The sequence below is a fragment of the Phyllostomus hastatus genome, unplaced genomic scaffold, assembly GCF_019186645.2.
Source record: "Phyllostomus hastatus isolate PE091 unplaced genomic scaffold, TTU_PhHast_1.1 phas_contig_137, whole genome shotgun sequence".
Classification (NCBI taxonomy): Eukaryota; Metazoa; Chordata; class Mammalia; order Chiroptera; family Phyllostomidae; genus Phyllostomus; species Phyllostomus hastatus.
In genome coordinates, this window is record NW_025333583.1 from 16,436,360 (window position 1) to 16,450,574 (window position 14,215).

The window sequence follows — 14,215 nt, forward strand, 5'->3', positions numbered from 1 at the left end:
ATGTCTTGGTGTGGGCCTATTTAGGTTCATCTTGTTTGGGACTTATTATACTTCCTGGACTCGTATGTCTATTTCCTTCACCAAGTTAGATAATTTTTTTGTCATTAAATAGGTTTTCAATTTTTTTCTCTCTCTCTTCTCCTGGTATCCGCATAATGGGAATGTCGGTATGCTTGAAGTTGTTCCAGGGGCTCCTTACACTATCCTCATTTTCTTGGATTCTCTTTCCTTTTTGCTGCTCTGATTGGGTATTTTTTGGCTTCCTTATATTCCAAATCACTGATTCGATTCTTGGCTTCATCGACTCTACTATTGATTCTCCGTAAATTATTCCTCACTTCAGTTAGTGTGTTCTTCATTTCTGACTGGTCCTTTTTCATACTGTTGAATATCTCACTAAGTTTATTGAGTATCCATATAATGAGTGTTTTGAACTCTGCATCTAGTAAATTGCTTGTTTCCATTTTGTTTAGTTCTTTTTCTAGAGTTTTGTTCTGTTCTTTCATCTGGGCCATGTTTCTTTGCATCCTCATTTAGGCAGTCTCCCTGTGTTTATTTCTATGTATTAGTAAAGCTGCTAAATCTCCCTGGCTTGATAGAGTGGCCTAATGTATATAGTAGGTATTGTGTAGGATATAGTGGCACAGCCTCTCCAGTCGCCCAGGCTGGGTAGTCTAGGTGCACCACCCCCATGTGGGCTGTGTGCACTGTCCTATTGTAGTTGAGCCTTGATTGCTGTTGGCATGTCAATGGCCAATCAGCTAGCTGTAAGGACTGGCTGTGACCACTGACCTCTAATCGCTGTGGAGGATCAGCTATATAGGGGCCCACCCCACAGAACAGGACTTACTTCAGTGGGGTTCTGGTGCCTGCTGAGCCCACCCCTTGAGTGTGTCACTTGTGGAGGTGGTTGGGTGGTGATGCTTCAGTGTGGTTTGAAGCTGTCCACTGGGTGTGCTGGCCCTGGGGCCTCCCAGGAAGTGCAAACCAAAGTCAGCCACCACCTGTGTTCTGCCCAGGGCCACTCAGCATAAGCTACAAAACAATTTGCATAAAGCTGCTACTTTTGCTGGGCTTAGAGGTGCCCAGGTGAGGCCAAGCTGCAAACCAAGGCTAGCTGCTGCTAGGGTCACTTAGCAAGAAGTACGGGGCTTGCTGAGGCCAGATGCTGCTTGTTTGAGAGATTTTAGGAAAATCTGAAGCATAAGCCAAGATAGGCCACAGGTATGGAAAAGCCACTGGAAACAGCTTGGGTAGGCCTGGAAGTTGGGTGGGGTAGGGCAAACAGTGTGAGCCAGGATGATGGGTTCTCAGATAGGGTGCCTACCTGCCGGCTCATCAAAGGAACAATGGCCTCTGCCAACACTTCTGTCTGAGAGAAAACTGCCCCATCCCCAGCTCTCATCCTAATGCTGAAAAATTCATTTCTTCCTCTTATGTCTCCAGTCCCTTTGGAGCTGTTGTCCCAGAGCTCAGAGGGAGGGAGCCCGAGTAAGTCCATGTGCAGGCCCTTTAAGAAGAACTGCCTGGAACTCTAGATGTCTCCTTCAACCTCAATCTCCACTAGTTTTTACAGCCACACTTATGGAGACTTCTCTCCCCGGCACTGGAACCCTGGGCTCGGGGGCCTGCTGTGAGGCTGGGACCCCTTGCTTCTTAGGCAGGACTTCTGCAGCTGAGATATCCCTCCCAATTTGTGTTTGCTACACAAGTGTGTGGGCCCTGCCTGTTCCTTGTCTCCACCCCTTATGTCATTCTCTACATGGCTTCTTCTGTAATTCCCTAGTTGTAGGACTTCCACTCAGCCAGATTTCAGGCAGTTCTGAATGATGGTTGCTCTGCAGTTTAGCTGTAATTTTGACGTAGTTGTGGGAGGACACGAGTACCACGTTTATGTCTACCACCATCCTGACGGGAAATCTGACCTTGTGACTTTTAATGGGTTGTTATAAAGTTATATTAACTTGTGACTAATTTAATTATCATAAGTAGGAAAAAATAAGCAAGACAAATTCCAGCCTTGTTTTTTCCTTCCTATCCCACTGCTTCCCCATGCCCAGAGACAACTAAGCTCCGAGGGAGTGTGGAAAACTCTGTAATGTAAGCCTCTCTGGGGGACTCCCTAATAAATCCAACTACCATACACCAGAAAAATACACCTAAGTTGTCAAGAAGCAAAAACTGTACTGTGGTTAGATTCTTTTCTTAACAAGCTTTAGCCAGTATTATGAAGAAACTGCTTTTTTGGCTTACTTTGTCCTAGTCAGTCCTGGCTTGCTCTCAGTGACATTGGAATCCCCTGGATCAACTCTGGATACACACTTTGTAGGACTTTTCCCCGTGCTGGTCCCCATTGAGAACTAATGTCACCCTGGGGAGGCACTCCAGTTTCAGGCTAACACAGCAGAGGTCTCAAATCTGACTTCCCTCAGGCTGTGCTCTTGCTCACCTGTTGGCAGTTTGACTTTGCCCAACCCATAGTATTTTCCAGGTCCATTGGCATTCTAATAGTTCTTTTCTACTCTTCATTCTCATTTGGAACCTAATGGTAGGAGGATCCTTGGGCTTTGGTCTTCAAGGCTGTCACCTTCCTGGTGTTTTTGGAAAGTGGCCCTAACCCTAAGCCTCCACCAAGATGGCTAGGAAGTAGACATGGAAGTTGTAAGACTCTTAGGGGCAGGAGGAGATGGTGGGAGGCAGGACACTTGATTTCCTTTTAAGCAATGATCCACAGTAAAGATATATGGGATTTTTAAAAAGAACTCTAGGAGATGTCACACTTGGAACCTACTTCTTTGTAGTGATCAAACCTCTAGACCAGAAGCTAGATTGTTGGATTCTGCTCCTAGTGTTGCTAGCAGTTGCATTCGAAGATAAGATTTAAACCTCCTAAATATATCTTAATCCCTGGGAAATTATAAGTATAAAGTTTTCCTTTTGAAATATTAAAGAAATGTTTGTAAAGTCTAAAATATACTTATAGGCTATTACCTCACTTTTCTGGAGGGAAAACTCTCAGCAGCTTCAGCCCCTTGGAACATGGTCATGAACCTGAGCTGACAAATAGGAAGAGCAATTAATCAAGTGAAAAGAAGCAGAAAGAGTCCCTGAGTAGCTGAGCTGCCACCAGGTCCATGCACTCTTTATGCTCCTCACTCAGTCACACAACAGAGTGATTGAACGTGTCAGTGACACAAAGAGAGCCCTAAGATATGCCTGCTGCAGGCAAGGAAACAAGATGAGAAAGCATCGGTGGCCAGTCAACAAGAACTTAGGTGCCTGGCAGAGATGGGACATTAAAGACAAGTATGAAAGCCAGTCTTTGCCTCCAAGCAATTTACATTCTCTTCGGTGGCTCGATATAAAATTGACATTTTTTAAAGTAAAATCACTATTTTATAGTTAGTATCACCATTTCAATATGTTCAATCAACAGTCGGATAAGCAAAACAATCACATTTTGAAGAACAGCAAAGAGTACAAAACAGCATCAAGTTCTGTATTGAATTACATGTTGTAAAAGTAATTTACGTGAAGCACAAAAGATCCAAACAGCTGAAGTTGCCAAAGGTGGCTTTCCAGTTCATGCCAGAATAGATCCGAGCCATGAAGCCCGGGTGAAATTTAAATAAGTGTTAAGAAAAGAAGCGAAACTTTAGATAGAGGAAATGACATGGGTGAAGGCACAAGAGCCAGAGAAAGCATATTCTGCATGAGGAAAAGTTTGCTCACAGCAGAAGGAGCATTGCAGGAGGTGGAACCTGAGTCTGGGTAGAGAGCATGGAGTCAGCTGATGGAAACACCTGCACAGCAGGAAAATGTAAGATCCAGTTATACCCAGGTCACTCCTGCAGCAAGTATATGGGATGTAGTAATTCAATACAATTCTATGAAATGAAGGAGTAAAGAGTTTTTACTAATGATAAAATAAGAATTCACCAAGGCTTGATTAAAGAGATGCCATGTGACGAAAGTGGTATATAAAACTGATTAGCAAATATGCTGTGTGGGTTGAAGGAGAAAGACTGGCATCTGGAGACAAAACCAGAAGACTGAGAGCAGTGATATGAGTGCTGGGCAAGATGGGAAAAGGGACTTCCACCAGAGATGTTTAGGGAGAATCAACATGAACTTTAAAAATGTTATGCTAAGTGAAAGAAGCAAATCACAGGAGACCACATAGTGTGTGGTTCCATTGATATGAAACATCCAAAAGAGGTAAATCTATGGAGACAGGAATCAGATTATTGGTTGCTTAGGGTTTGGGAGCAGTTTACGGGGGAAAGGGAGTACTTGCTCCCGGACGCAAGGTTTTTGAGAGAGTTAAAGATGCGTTCACAAATTGATGGTGGTGATGGTACACAACTCTGTGAATAAACTAAAAGCCATTTAATTGTAGACTTTAAATAGGTGAATTACACGGTATGTGAATTATATCTCAGTAAAGCTGTAATTTGAAAAGAGAGGGAATCAATAAAATGTGGTGAATGACAATACGCATATATGTTTCTGATGGAGAAAATGGGCCACTCACTAGACTCCATAATTTCCAGTTTGATTCTCTTTGAAATAACAAGAATGCCCACTGATACTCTCGTTACTTAGTATTGTTCGAGGAGCGCTGGGTGATGCAATAAGACATGAAAGAAACAAGAAGTATAATATTAGAAAAGAAGTGACTAGATTATTACTTTCAGAAAACCATAAGAATCACCTAAAAATGATTTACATTCCTAAACAGTCAGTAAGATATAGTCATACATTAGATGTACACAAAAGTTAATATATTCTAATATACCAGCAATAGCTAATAAGAAAAAAATATTATATAGAAGTTTAACTTGGAAATACCTGAATACAATAAGAGCATGTGGTTTATTCAAGGGAAGGAAACAAATTTTTGTTAAGCAATAATAAATGAAGATTTAATAAAATGGAGATTTAAGAAAAAGAAGATCAAAACTATGAACAGTAAAATGACAATAAATACATATCTATCAACAATTGAATCTAGCTCTGGCTGGTGTGGCTCAGTGGGTTGAGTGCTGGCCTGCAAACTGAAGGGTCTCTCGTTCGATTCCTGGTCAGGGCACAAGCCTGGGTTGCGGGCCAGGTCCCCAAGTGGGGGGCACAAGAGGCAACCAATCAATGTATGTCTTGAACATTGATGTTCTCTCCCTTTCTCCCTCCCTTCCCTTCTTTCTCTAAACAATAAAAATTAAAAAAATAATTAATTTTTAAAAAACCAATTGAATCTAAAAAAACAAGAAGAACAGAGACAGAATCATGGATATGGAGAGTGTTTTGATGGTTGCCAGATGGGAGGGGGTGTGGGGCAATGGGTGAAGAGGTAAAGGAATTAAGAAGTACAAATAGGTAGTTACAGAATAGCCATGGGGGTGTAAAGTACAGTGTAGGAAATGGAGTAGCCAAAGAACTTATACACATGACCATGGACATGAACAAGGGTGTGGGGATTGCCCGAGGGAGTCAGGGGTGGTGGGTGGAGAGGAGGCAAAGGGGAAAAAACTGGGACAACTGTAAAAGCATAATCAATGAAATATAATTTTAAAATAAATAAAGCTAATAGAGATATAGATCAGGTTCTTTGATAAGGAAACTAAATATTATAAAGCTATCAGTCCCCAAATTAACTTTTTAAAGCTTATTAAAATCCCTAGGTAGGAATAAGTATACATTGTTGCCCATGTAAGTTTGCTGAAATATTTCAAAAGGCTTCAAAATGTTCATACCCTTTGTCTCAAGGAAACCATCTGGATAGGGCAAAGCCTTATGCTCAAGATGCCCAGTCTGCTCCTTTAGATCCTAGATGGTAACCCTCAGGCCTTCCCTGAGGTCTTCCCATCCTCAGTTCTCCCAACAACCTTCACTCACCTGGTTTCCAGAACTGTTCTGCATCCCAGTGTTTTCCCCTGAATGGACTGAAGTTTGTGCCTCTCTTTAAATGTGTCATTAACCTTGGTTGTTTAGGAAAGAATAATGTAAGTAAGTAAAGCCAAATGGAACTGAAATATCGTTACCACAATTTAGAAATAACCCTATGACACATTGGAAAGTGCTTACTGGTGGCTGGGTATATGATTTGGTAGTGGTTATTTCTTAGAAAGTATAGCATGTGTTGGTATTAGGAGGGTGCTTTACTGGAGTTTATTGAAGTTAATGGTCCTTGAGAAAGTAAAAATAAAAAGAGCTCTATCTATGGCTTTCTGAAGGTCATAGAGAGGGAAATAAGTTGAAAAATGGTGGGAAATGGACTTGCTGGACTCAAAGCCAGCACAACTTCTACTGTCTTTATTAAGAACAAAAATCCACTCTTATAAAGCAGTAGACCTGCTTTTTCTGTTCACTTTCTGAATCTTGATGCAAAAGTAATATACATTGTTTTAAAAATGCAAAAAAAAGGACAACTGTATACAAAGTGAAAGACTTGCTCTTCCAACTTGTTCCCTTCCCTAGAGTTAACTATTGTTATATTCATTTTTAAACCGTTGTGAGATAATGCTGTGATCTTTAGTTTTTATCACTAACATTATTCACGGCTTCATTTCTTGCAAAATACAGTATTACATTCTTTGTAGTCTTATTTTTGTAATGTCAGTTACTACTAATTTATTCTCCTTGGCATTATAATTTCTTTTTAGGTATGATTAACATTGCCCTCAGACGTTATTTTTATGTAAAATTTTCATTTAAACTATGTATTCATTTGAAAGTATCCATCTATTTCCAATTATTTCCAGTTATTTCCTAATAAATTAAATTTCATCTTTTTTTCTTGTATCAGAATCGGCATGTGTACGTATTTGCACTAATAGCAATAAAGGCACGTTTTAGCTTATTAATGTATGAACTGCTGGACTCCTTGAAGCCCACGCAGCCTTAGTTAAGTGAGGAGGGATCCTACTAACCATTGGTTAGTGGATGTTTGCGGGGCCAACAGGTGAGGTAATTGTGGGAGGCAGGCACATGCAGGACACCAGTGGGGACAACTGGTGGGGGCGCTAGTTGGGGACACTAGTGGGGACAACTGTCAACAGGACAGCACATGCCCCAGTGGGAGCAAGCTGCCCCTGTCACAGCCAATATCATCGCAGCTTAGAGTTCATGCCTAGTTCTGCTAGATCTATGGATTTTTTCAAAAGAAGCCCCCAAAGCTGGATTTTTGTGTGAAATCTCCCAATTACTAAATGGAGTCATTATTTTAAAACACTAAGTCTTTAAAAAAACTGTCAGGCTCAATGTGACCTTCAGACTGCCCAATTTGCAACCTCTTTATATTATATACTTGTCAGCAGCAAAACAAACCTATTTTTCCACATTTGGTAAGTGTTCTTGGGGGAGATAGTGAAAAACTATCCCATTAACTCATCAGAGAAAGAGCATTACTGAACTTACAATAGGAGGTTCTACACTCAAATTTACCCTGCGTGTTTTCAGTCTATTCTGGGAGCCCCACCACATTCCTCTTGTACCGCACCATAACTGCGAAGTCGGCCTATGGAAACAGGGCTCCCCATTTGTTGGCCTTCGATCCCCTACTCTACACTACAAAGAAAGAAGAATACAAAAGAAGTTTCAACATCTTCATTTTCCAACCTCCAGTGGTTTAAACCAAAGGGTTCTTTTGGAGCGAAAATACTATGTCTTTTCTTTCTCGGAGTTGCTGAGAAATTATAATTAGAGGTTTTCCTGTTGCGTAAAGGAAAGGAATTCCAGTTCTCCTCATCTGCAAGATTTCTGTTCTCACTTTCTTCCTTGTCCCGTTTCTCTTTCTGCAGGTAATAGAGGGAAAGCTGGCTCCGTTCCTGGGCAAGGTCATTAAATTTGCCACCTCACACGTGTACAGCTGCAGTCTTTGCAGCCAGAAGGGGTTCCTCTGTGAAATCTGCAACAATGGGGAGATCCTCTACCCTTTTGAGGATATTTCAACGAGCAGGTACAGAATTTCTTGTTTTAATTATACCCGAATGTGTCACATGCAGTTTTATTTGGCCAGATCGGGCCAACTTCTAGTGAAAAACTGCATCTTTCTCGCATACCCTGTATCAGATCTCCCTTATTGTTGGAGAGCATTTCTTACCCTTTGGTTTTCTATATTTATTTGCAATGCACCTCACTACCTCTACCCAGAATGAGATAGCAGAGTTGCAAGGAAACATCTCCCAGCTCTGCCTTATTAGGTAACAAAGAGTGTTCATATTCATTTTTAGAATGAAGACTGGGGGGGAAGAACTGTCACAGCCATTTCAGGGCCAAGGGCTGGGCGGCGGGAAATCGAAGCCTCAGAGGAAGGCCCGAGCTGGGCGGATTACTCGGAATGAAACTAGAGGACACCGGTGACCAGCTGTCTGGCTCACCACATGCGTCTGTCCACAGATGCCCTGCAGCCTAGTGATGAAAGTTTTAGGACCCAAGGAGAGAAAAGTGGGAGTTTATGTGGGATTATTTTTCTAACCAAAGTAACATTTGGGCATCATCACATCCATTGATTGATGGATGATTTTTTCCTCCACCAACTTGAGAGCAGGATTTTTACCATTGCTTTTCTTGAATCTCAAAATGATATATATCACTTTTCCTTTTACACAAAGAGCATGATGGAAATATACACCGGGTGTATGTGTACACTGGCTTCTCTGGGCATGAGCGTCCTGGTCCATTTCCCACCCTGCGGGGCTCACTTACTCTGTGGTGCAGACAGAAGGTGAGGCATGGAGCCAGGGAGAGTGGAAGCGTGTAGGGTAGAGTTAGGGTGTTAACAGTTGACTCAGCCCTTCTGGCTGCTCCTTAAACCCAAAGACTCTTTGTAAACATCCAGGAACCTTGGTTGTTCCCACACAAGGAAAGACAGACAAAAACACACACTCTCCAGCCTCCAGTTTCCTGAGTGGACAGGTACTTAGCTCATAGCCTAGAGATTATACGCTGCTTAAAAACGTACACCACCCAAAATCCTGCACACAGATGTTCATAGCAGCAGCATTCATAACAGCCAAAAAGTGGGAACAGCATAAATGTCCATCCGCTGATGAGAGGATAAACAAAATGTGGTATGTCCACATAACAGAGTAGGATTCCGCCTAAAAAGGAATGAAGTGCTGATACGAGCCGCCATGTGGATGGACCTTGAAAACATTATACCAAGTGAAGTAAGCCAGACACAATAGGCCATATACTTTATGTTCTAATTATAGGACACATCCCAAATAAGCAAATCCATAGAGATAAAGTAGGGTAATGGTTGCCTGCGGCTTGGGGAAAGGAGAGTGGGGACAACCAATGGATACAGATATTTTAGGGAAGAGAGGAAAATGTTTTGCAATTAGATTATGGTGACAGCTACATGGTCTGGTGAATACACTAAAAATCAGTGAATTGTATACTTTTAAAAGAGTGAATTTTATATTATGTGAGTTATAGCACAATAAAAAGTTTAATAAAAATTAATATTAAAAAGACTTCCAACTGAGCTCTGGGTGGTGTGGCTTAGTTGGTTGGACTGTCATCGCATAGCCAAAAGGTTGCAGGTTTGATTCCCGGTCAGAGCACATGCCTCAGCTGAAGGCTTGGTCCCTGGTCCAGGCGTGTGCGGGAGGCAACCAGTTGACATTTTCCTCTCACATCTGTGTTTCTCTCTCTCCCTTCCTCTCTTTCTTCCTCTTTCTCTAAAAGCAATGAAAAATGTCCGCAGGTAAGGAAAAAACAAAGATTTTATTGCTTTAAACTGAATAAACCATTGCTGGACCACAAAACACGTCTCAATAGATTTTAAAAGACTGAAACTATACCAAGTACATTCTCTGACACATAGAATTAAGATCCCCAGTAAAAAAAGAATCTGAGGAACCTCAAAATATTTGGAAATAAGACAATACATTCTAAAATCTCTGTGTCAAAGAAGATATCAATTACAAGAGACATTTTAAAATATTTTGAAATGAATGAAAATGAAATATAAAATTTCAAAATGTATGGAGTACACTAAAATAATGCTCAGAGTGAAACCTATAGCTATAAAGACCTATATCAGAAAGGAGGGAAAAAGGGCTCAAGTCAATAAATAACCTGAAATTCCACCTTAAGAACCCAAATAATAACCAGTAAACTAAGTCCAAAGAGAAGGGAGGAAAAAATGAAGATTAGAGCAGATATCAGTGACATAGAAAACAGAAAAGCAATAGATCAGTGAAACCACAAATTGACTCTTTGAAAAGATCAACAAAATTGATAGCCCTTTAGGCAGACTGACCGAGAACCTGGGAGAAAACACAAATTGCCAGAACCAGGAGTGAAAAGGGTACAGCAGTTACAATCATTATAAGGAGGTACATTTAAACAACACCATGCCAATAAGTTGTAAAACTTAGATGAAATAGATAAATTTCTAAAAAGATAAATTACCAAAAGTGACTCAGTAGGAAACAGAAATATGAATAGACCTGTAACAGGTAAAGAAATTGAATTAGTAAGTTTTACATCTTTCCATAAAGAAGGCAAATGGTTTTCATGGTGAATTTTGTTGAATATTTAAAGAAAGAGTACCAATCCTTCACACAAGAGGGGCATTACATAGTGATAAACGGGTCAGTTATCCAAAGAGTCACACCAGTCCTTAATTCGTATGAACAGAGAATCAAAACTCATGAGGCAAAAATTGAGAACCACAAGGAGATATGTATATGTATATATATTGTATATCAATATCAATATGTGTATATATGCACACATATACATATATACATATATGTGTGTATACATATATACGTGTGTGTGTGTGTGTGTGTGTGTGTGTGTGTCTAAAGAAAGTTTCATTTCACTGGGTCTGGGCAGGCTCATCCTGATATTCACAAGGACCAGGGAAAGAACACCAATGGATGCCTCCAGCTTCCCATCCCAAACCTGCTCTGCATCCCAAGGCCACACACATGCACATGCAGACACCTCAGCTGCCTAGCTTCATACACCGAGTCCCCAGCTCAAGTCACCTCCCAGGTCTATGAGGACACACTGGCAGCGGGATCAGCCCCCAGAAAGACAAGTCCTAGGGGAAAGGCCCGTGCAGCTCTAGGGACAGACTTTGGGGGCCAGGAATTCTGAGGCCCTAGGTACGTGGTGTAGAAAGAAGGGGCTCCAGGTGTCCCCCTTCTTGGCCAGTGAGAGGTGCAGGCAGAGGAGAACCTAAAGCAGAGCCTAGGTCAGCCCATTTGCCCAGATCTAAGGGCAGTTCTTGGACGTTCTACTGGGGGGCAACTCTCTTAATGCAACGCTCCATCTTTCATTCTTATAGAAGTATGATGAAGTAACCATGTCATAAGAGAGGCTCTGCTGTACTAGAAAAGGCTGTGGGTTGGGGTCAGGACCTCTGAGTTGACCCTAGCCACAAAGCCTAGGGTCATGAGCTATACTTCTTAGACTTGTCTCTCACAGCACTAGGCACCATAATGGCCCAGAGTGAGATCTAATGAGCAATTCATATTTGTAATGTCAAGGACTTCTGAGATTCCAGAACTCAAGCTGGTTTTCAAGAGTGATTTTTAAAAAGGGTTGCATTTTGTTTTTGTGTCTTGTTGTTGTTGTTGTTGTTGTTGTGAATCTAACCCAAGGTCCAAACCTGTTCCTAAGAGCTGGATGGCCCTTTCCTTTTTTACTTAATCTGAAAGTCCCCAGTGTCTAAAAGTAGACGTGTACTGTGATGACTCTGTATTCTTTGCATGATTGTGGTTTGGGATTTGAAGTCCTTAGAGGACAGGCATAAGCTTAAAATCACATCCGGCAGAGACATGACTAGTAAAGAAGAATGTGAGGCATCTTCTGCAGGCATGTGAGGGGTCCCCTGCCATTTTCAGGAAGAGACTTTCACCCAGTAGCTGGCCCCATCGACACAGTGATGCCTTTGATTTGTGGGGGAGGAACAAACTTTTCTCTACCCTGGAGGTTTTTCTGGCTGGTCTAATAATCAAGTAGACAAGAGATAGAAGAACAAGAAAAAAATAAGCAAATTTAATACATACCTATGTGTGGGAACCCACCTACATGAGTGAGTCAGAGACCCCACATGCAGACAGATTCACAGAGGGAGAGGGGGACGGAGGTGAGTAAGGCATCCTCAGCTGGGGATGAGGGGAGGGGCCTTGGGCTGCAAAGGGTCATTGCAGGATGACAAGGAGAGCAGATGCTTAGTAAATAGAAGTTTGTCCTGCTATGTAGTTGTACATATGTGACCACTATTATAATTAGAGACTTCAACACCCCTCTATCTGTAACTGGCAGAAGCAGCAGGCAGAAAATCAGTGAGCATATAGCTAAATTGCCCAGCATTATCAATTACCTGGATCCAATTGACGTCTTTGTCAGTTCGTGTGGTTCATCCAGTAACAACAGAACGCACATTCCTCTGAAGCTCACAAGGAGCACTTACCAAGAGAAATCACCTTCTGGGCCATAAAACACCTCTGAACAGACTTAAAAGCCTAGAAATCATGCAAAGTATTCTCTCAGACCACAGTGAAATTAAACTAGTAATCAGTAATAGAAAGATACCTGGAAAACCCAAAAATATTGGGGGAGTAACCAATGTGCTTCTAAATAACATGACTTGATAACTTAATGTCCACCCAAAAACCTGCACATGGATATTTGTAGCAGCTTTAACATAATCACCCCAAACCTGAACCAACCGGGTGGATGGATAAGTGAAATGTGGTACAGTTGACCCTTACCTCAAGGCTCTGACCTCAAGTATAAGTACAGCCGGTCCTCTGCATATGTGGGTTCCCAGCCTCAGGGTTGGCCCTTGAACTACAGGTTTGAACTGACTGCAGGATGTTCACGGACCAAAACTGTGTGTTCATACAGTGGAATATTATTCAGCAATTAAAGAAATGAGCTCTCAAGCCACAAAGGGACACAGAGGAACCTTAAATGCATATCTCTAAGTGAAAGAAGCCAATATGGAAAGGCTACATACTGTGTGATTCCTGAAAATATGATATTCTGAAAAAGGCAAAACTAGGGAGGGGGTAAAAAAATAAGTGGTTACCCGGAGCTTGGGAGAGGCTCGGGAGGGATGAACAGGTGAAGCACAGGGGAACTTTCGGGCAGTGAAATTATTCTCTGTGCTTCTGTAACAGTGTGTACATGGTGCTAGGCATTCGTCACAACTCATAGAACTATACAGCACAGAATGGACATTAACCTGGGCTTCAGTTAATAATATTGTATCAACATCTGCTTATGAATCATAACAAATATACCACACTAATGCAAGATGTCGGTAACAGGGAAAATGGGGCAGGGCATGAGTAATATGGGAACTGTACTATATGCTCAGTTTTTCTATAAATCAAAGCTGTCCCAAAAAGTCAAGTCTACTGAAATAAAACTATTTACCCAATTAACAGATGACTCAATGTCCAAAGCTGAACAGTTTTAATATACGTTATTAAAACAATTTCAGACTTACAGAAACATCCCAAAGGTAGTACAGAGTTCCCGTATACCCCTCACCCAGTTTCCTTTATTAACATCTTACATTAACATCTTACGTTAGTGAGGTGCATTTGTTACATGAACAAACCAATGCTGACACGTTACTGTTAACTCAGTCCATAGTTGTTTCCAGTGTCCTTACTTTTTCCCTAATGTCCTTTTTCTGCTCCAGGATCCCGCAGTGCATTTAGGCGCCACATCTCCCCTCGGCTTCCCTTGGCTTTAGGCTCAAGTGTCTTAGATTTTGTTGTGTTTTTTTTTTCTTGACCTTGACAGTTTTGAGGAGTACCAGTCAGGTGTTTTATAGAACCCTCTGTTGGGATATACGTGATACCCTTCTTTCGGTTAGGCCGGGTTTTACAGGCTTGGGGAGGAAGACCAGCTAGTCAGTCTTCTTCCCCCACCACTACCCCCTCCCATACGTCTCCCTTTGGGGGAAGTCACTGTGCAGCGCACACGCAGGGCCTGGGGAGTTAAGTCCCACCATGCCTGGGAGCAGAGCATGTACAAAATTATTTGAAATTCTTTATGTCTTTTGCTATTTCAAAACATTTTAAATTAAATTTATTGGAGTGCTGCCATTGGTTAATACAATTATATAGGTTCCAAGTGTATCATTCTATGACACATAATCTGTACATTACAGTGTGAGCTCACCACCCGAAGTCACCTCTCCTTCTGTCACTGTACGTGTGACCCGCTTTAC

General features: G+C 41.6%; 1 protein-coding gene across 2 annotated transcripts in view; it reads left to right on the forward strand.

The window, feature by feature from the left end:
• Positions 1–14,215, forward strand: part of PLEKHM3 (pleckstrin homology domain containing M3) — a 171,636-nt gene that overhangs the window by 133,151 nt on the left and 24,270 nt on the right. For both annotated transcript variants that reach the window (XM_045852135.1, XM_045852139.1), the window contains exon 7: positions 7,800–7,957. In XM_045852135.1, coding sequence (XP_045708091.1) covers positions 7,800–7,957 — 158 coding nt within the window. The remainder of the gene's footprint in view (positions 1–7,799; positions 7,958–14,215) is intronic.